This window comes from Danio aesculapii, chromosome 3 (assembly GCF_903798145.1).
Source record: "Danio aesculapii chromosome 3, fDanAes4.1, whole genome shotgun sequence".
Classification (NCBI taxonomy): Eukaryota; Metazoa; Chordata; class Actinopteri; order Cypriniformes; family Danionidae; genus Danio; species Danio aesculapii.
Window position 1 is genome coordinate 17061585 of NC_079437.1, and position 6818 is coordinate 17068402.

The 6818-nt window shown below is 33.5% G+C and overlaps 1 protein-coding gene across 1 annotated transcript in view; it reads right to left on the bottom strand.

Annotated features, from left to right (window-relative positions):
- The window catches only part of spag9a (sperm associated antigen 9a), a 74378-nt gene extending 69369 nt beyond the window's left edge, over nucleotides 1-5009 (bottom strand). Inside the window, exon 1 of the mRNA XM_056453272.1 lies at nucleotides 4463-5009. Within this exon, the coding sequence (XP_056309247.1) occupies nucleotides 4463-4762 (300 nt within the window). The 5' untranslated portion in view covers nucleotides 4763-5009. The remainder of the gene's footprint in view (nucleotides 1-4462) is intronic.
- Nucleotides 5010-6818: the final 1809 nt, after the last annotated feature.

The window sequence follows — 6818 nt, forward strand, 5'->3', positions numbered from 1 at the left end:
TCAGCTCATAACGGGACGGAGCATTTACAATGACACAAACCGAAACCAAAACTTAAAGAGTGATAGAAGTGAGACTTTTTTTTGTCTGTTCTTCCTTGAGATGTATATTATTTTGCTATTTAAAAGTAATACCATCATATTATACCCTCACCGTTCAAAAGATGAAAAATATCGTGATATTAATTTTAGGTCATATCGCCCACCCCTACAGGTATTATGTGCATCATATATTGTTTATTGTACAATATGTGGGTTAAACTTTGGTCTTTGTTTCTGAATTAAAAGTTTGTACTGTTATTTATTAGTAATATTTCTGGTTCTGTCATTTTTCCTTTTGCTCTTGTTGAACAAAAATTATCATACATTTATTTTATTTTTTTTAGTAATTTTTTTCCAGATATAAATCCTACAGTTTGGTCAACAACAGTTTGGTCAACAACCTGTATATAATGTTCATAGTACATCCATCTGTAAATGTTACCATAGTTTTTCTATATACCTGTATCCTGTACTTGCTGCTATTGCACTGCTGGTTAGACCGAAACTGCATTTCGTTGCCTTGTACGTGTACATGTGTAATGACAATAAAGTTGAATCTAATCTAATCTAATCTAAAACACAAAAAAAGCCCTAGAGCATTTCAACTACATTATTGAACACATTTCTGTTCATCTTATGAACACAATATCCTCTTTCACTGAAGACAGCAAGTACCATGAATATCTAGCAAGCAAGTTTCAGTTTAATTTCTATCAAATCTGGGTTTTGGGTACCATGAAAGCATCTCAGCTGCTCCATTAAAACCATGGCAATAAAAAGAAAGACGACGGATCACAAATCTCACAGTTTTGATCACACTACGGTTTTTGAGTCACGGATCGGACCCTTTTCCGGATCAGCAAAAAAAGAGGAGACAATGTAATTTGCATTGTCTATAGAGCCTGTAATTCTAATAAAAATACACATCATATTTATGTTCAATTAATGATTCAACCATTCACACACAAAACCTCATGTTTCATTATAGGTGGATCATTTTTGAAAACCTATTCAGTGACATAATTTTGACGCGTGTTTGTCGCCACCCATTGGTTACACAATGTAATCGCTACAACATACACCAGCATCAAGTTCCATTAAACAGTGATTTTAATCTTTACCATAAACATCAGTGTTTATATATGAACTATAAACTGTTCTCCCAGTTCTTCTGTGTTATTTAATTGTTCGTAACTGAAAAAGTGTAAAAACAATCTCTCTCGATCAATCGCAGATTTGAATGCAGCGCTTCAAAGGATTAATAAACATTTGCAAATCATTATCATTTATCATTCATGTTGCGCAGGTTTGATTTGAGATCAAGATCTTTTAATGTTTAATTGTGCAGCTTTAAACTGACTGCATTAAAGCAGGCTAAACAGTGACAGAAAACACCTTTAATTAATAGCCTAAGAAAGCATTTAGGTCCCACCACAACTTTTTCCGTCATCATTATATTTTACAGGGAGGCCAAAATGCTTTCATACACGTGGTATAAATGATGTGGAAGGCGATCTCTCTCTGCAATTGTTATAAATGTTGTATTAACCTACGATATACATTTGTGCATATATATATATATATATATGACTGTTTTATTCTGATTTCGATTTCAATTTTAAAAGATGGAGTTTGATGAATTGCATGAGCCTGTCTGACTGTCACTGAATGTCAAATGAAAACGTCTCTTACCTTAAAACTCTGTGCACTATAAGGAATAGAAAACACAATGTACAGTCGGAAGTATAACATGCATTCATAATGTGCTTTTGCATCCGAATTACTATACAATAATCTGCAACTGCGTTTCACGAAAGACAGAGTTAAGATGCCGTTCTTTTATCCTACGTGGATGTTATGAGGATAAACAAGAGACCAAGACCTTAAGTATAGTGAGAATGAATGACAGTTTCTAAAATTGATTGAGAGGCATCCCAATTTTGCCCAGTAGGCCGACCTTGTGTTTTATTTGCTAATTTAAGCTATTTTTTAAAAGATAAATATAATGTATAAAACTATACATCATTTATATTACCTCATATTACCTATACGTCTGATAAGCTTTTTATATCAATGGACAATGCACAGATATTGATGTTTCACAATGTTTTAAACTACAATATTTAAACCTAACAAGCTTAGCTTACAATTTTCACAATGTTTACATTGTTCTACTTAAATTAAATCTAAATCAGAAATGACAACAGAATGTTGAAAGATTTAATTAATGTCAGTTTTAATGTTATTGATTAATGCACTTACTTGACAGATTCATGTATTTTAGGTGGTTTTGTGTAATGTGTTTTATGTTTGGTGAAATAATTTCTAATGGCATCTTTAGTGATTTTTCAACTAATTACACTGTCTTGTCTCAATAGGTGGATTTAGAGGGTTTTGCATAAAAAGCACAAGTGGATATAGCTGGTTTTGACGCCAAGGAAAATTTACCTTGTTAAAAACCAAAGAAATGTCTAAAGTTGCATTTTTGAAAAAAAAAAGTAATTTTATTTACCAGCTAATAACCTTTTCATTACATATAAAATGAAACTTCTGAACCTAATTAGAGGAGCCTGATAGAAAATGCTCGTTTACAAGAAAAGAGGTCTGATGGATTTAGAGGGCTTTGCATCTGAACTCTTCATATATGTATATATATATTGTCAACAGAAGAAACATACTAGTATCTTGAAAATGTCTAGTAAAATATTATGTACTTTCATCATGGCAAAGATAAAAGAAGTTATTAGAAATCAGTTATTAAAACTATTATCTTAAAAATTATTTTCTGTGAAACAGAATTTGGAGAAAAAATTCATGAGGGTTAATAATTCTGACTTCAACTGTATATATACAAAAAAGTCTCTGCTAAAACACACATGTAATGCAAACACCTTACAGGAGTAACATTTATAAACATGGTGTACGTACATTTTCACACGTTTCACCAATCATATTTAAAAATTGAAAGATAATACAATTAAATTCAAGCAAATATTGCAAAAAAAAAAACAACCTACAAAATGTCAACTAATTGTTTTATTGTTTTTTTTGCTTCTCTTGATTTTTCTTCTTTTAAAATTTGTATTTAATATTTTTCTTAAACATATAAATTTGGCTGTACTAGTTTTTGGACCGTTACCATAAGTTATTTTGTTAGATAAGCTCCAAATTTGGCTTCAGTATTCACTAATCTAATGTAAATGCACAAATATAATATTGTATAGCTTCCTATTAAAAATAAGAATTTAAAGGATAGATTTGTGAGGGGAGTACTTATATGTGCTGAGCACTGTATCTATCTATCTATCTATCTATCTATCTATCTATCTATCTATCTATCTATCTATCTATCTATTTATTTAGTTTTAGACAAAATTATTATTCCAAGTGATGTTCAACAGCAATTTTTCCACAGTGTTTCAGATTTAATTTTTTCTTTAAAGTCTTCTTTCTTTTAGTTTGGCTGAAATTATATACAGTTGAAGTCAGAATTATTAGCCCTAAATATTTCCCAAATTATGTTTAACAGAGCAAGGAAATTTTCACAGTATGTCTGATAACATTTTTTCTTCTGGAGAAAGTCTAAAATTATTAAGCCCCTTTAAGCTATATTTTTTGATAGTCTACAGAACAAACCATTTTACAATAACTATTAATCATTATACAATAAATTGCCTGATTACCCTAACCTGCCTAGTTAACCTAATTAACCTAGTTAAGCCAATCTGTCTTGAACAATATCAAGTCAAATATTATTTACTGTCATCATGATAAAGATAAAATAAATCAGTTATTAGAAATGAGTTATTAAAACTATTATGTTTAGAAATGTGTTAAAAAAATCTCTCTGTTAAACAGAAATTTGGGAAGTAAAATAAACAGGGGGGCTAATAATTCAGGGGGGATAATAATTCTGACTTCAACTGTATATATTTTAAATTAAAAAACTGCTACGGTCAATATTATTACTACATATATATGGTAAAAATGTATGTGGTAATAAAAACTGATTATATAAATAATAAAACCTTAGTTAGCCATTGTGAAAACTTACTGTCCCACATGACTCTCATGTAGTTTACATGCTGAAACAAGAAACAGACTTGCAGTATTTTTGCTTGTTTACAATCTGCAGCCTTTATATGCAAGCAAGCAAGTTCAAGCATTTAACAAGGAAGGGGCAAACAAACATAATCGAAAGACATGAGACTGCCTGGCGCACTGAGGATGCTTAAATGCATTTATATCTACTCAGGGCCCGATTGATCATCAAAGGGCATGATGATGATGATGATGATGATGGTGATGGTGATGGTGATGATGACAAAGCCATTCGCGCACGTGCATCATATGATCATGTCTGCTGCAACAAAACAAAGCTGCTCTGCCCCTGATGATGAAGACGATAAATCATAAAGCTCACCTCCTCAGTGTGTTTCCTCAGCGCTTTCTCGCGCTCATACTGAGTGACGAGCTGCTCGTTGTCCTCCTTCAGCAGCTCGAGCTCCACTTCGTGCTCCTGGTTTTCGGCGAACACCGTGTCCAGGTTCTCCAGCACCGCCACCACCAGCGGCATCAGCTCCTTCACCACGTCCTCGTCGTATTTGCGGATGAGTCTCTCGAACTCGCGGTAGATGGAGTTGGCCAGGCCCGAGATCCGCTCCGACATCACCGCCGATGTCCCCGGGTCGTCCTGGTACACAACTCCGTCATCCAGCTCCATTTTCCCCCTTCTGTCTTAGATTTAGAAAAACCTCCTCCGCTTTATTCCGGACAGACGTGTCTCGGCGTGTTTTCGGAGACGTGTTCCCGTTATGTTCACCAAAACACAGCCACGGTGATGCCGAGAAAGAGAGTCCCGGAGTCCCTCCCTGGAACCGGCCGATGTGTTACGTGGAATATTTTCCCGCGGTCGCCCCACAGCAGCTGAGTTGTTGACCAGACAATCGCGCGGTGACGTCACGCTCGGTACCGTAACACACGCTGAAAATTCGTCGTAAAGCAATAATTTTTTTTTAAATCGTCGTAAAACTCAAGACTCAATGTTAGCTGTAAATTCAAAATTGACAAGTAAGCTGCAGCATCACAACATGTTTTGTCTAAATTTGATTTAGCTTTATTTCATCTACTTGTAATAATATGTAATGTTGGCATATTGTGTTCATATGTTTAATACCGAAACAATAATAATAATAATATAAAGAAAGATATGTATAAAATATTACAACAAATGTTTTTATTCTTCTAGTAATCTTTAAAATGACAATGTAAAGACACTGTATGCTATGTCTTTTGACAGTATTTTATTTTTGTGCATAATTTTGTGTAATATGTTCCTTTTTGTTTTTGAAATAAAAAAAACATTGTAATATTACCAATCGTATTGTGTGTGTGTGTGTGTGTGTGTGTGTGTGTGTGTGTGTGTGTATATATATATATATTTATTGGTCCATGCTCCATATTTTGGTCTATATTGACATGATAGCATCACGCTGGTCTATATTGACACGATTGTCAGCTGCACATCCATGATGCGAATATCCTGTTCCACCACATCCTAATGCTGCTCTATTGGATTGAGCTCTTGTGACTGTGGAGGCCATTTGAGTACAGTGAACTCATTGTCATGTTCAAGAAACCAGTCTAAGATGATTTACGCTTTAGGACATGACAGGTTATCCTGCTGGAAGAAGCTATCAGAAGATGGGTACACTGTGGTCATAAAGTGAACTGTGAACATGGTCAGCAACAGTACTTAGGTAGGCTGTAGCGTTGACACGATGCTCAGTTGGTACAAATGGGGCCCAAAGTGTGCCAAGAAAATATCCTCCACACCATTACACCACCACCACCAGCCTGAACCGTTGATATAAGGCATTATGGATCCATGCTTTCATGTTGTTGACGCCTAATTCTGACCCTACCATCCGAATGTCGCAGCAGAAATCGAGACTCATCAGACCAGGCAACATTTTTACAATCTTCTATTGTCCATTTTTGGTGAGCCTGTGTTAATTGTAATTGTAAAATCCCAGTAGATCAGCAGTTTCTGAAATACTCAGACCAGCCCGTCTGACACCAACAACCATACCACAATCAAAGTCACTTAATTCACCTTTCTTCCCCATTCTGATGCTCGGTTTGAACTGCAGTGGCCAGTGAGTGTTGTGTGTATATTTATATATATATATAACCTATAGCCAATTTAACTTGTTTTAAAATGAAGTTTAAACTTTTCTTTTCATTGTTTTGTGATTTGTCACTAAAATAAATTGTTGCAAGTGTTGATTAAAATATCCTATATTATCTTAATTTTAACCAAACATTGGTCAAAATGTTTAGTCAAGCCTAAATCACGTGAATTTTATAAATGAATTAATTTAAACTGTGAAATTGGTCAATGAAGGGGGTAAAACAATAATAAAATATATTAAAATAAATATTATAATGAATATTCAAATAAAAATTATGTAACTTTTGCATTTAACTTTTCATTTACAAGATTTATATCTATATTTATACATTTCATAATTGTAATTTTAAATCTTTTTTACTTTGAAGCCATCTTTAAAAACTGCTAGGTTTTACCCTTTTGCCCTCAAGAAGTTTAGAAAAATTTGAAGTCAAATCAAATGTAATAATTTTATATTAGTAAGTACATCAGAAACAGTTCATTTTACTTCAATATAGTAATTATGCTGAACCACAGACCATATTTTCAGCCAAGTTATTGAAACATTAGGTACTTTCAATATATTCTGTACTCATTTTCTGATTCA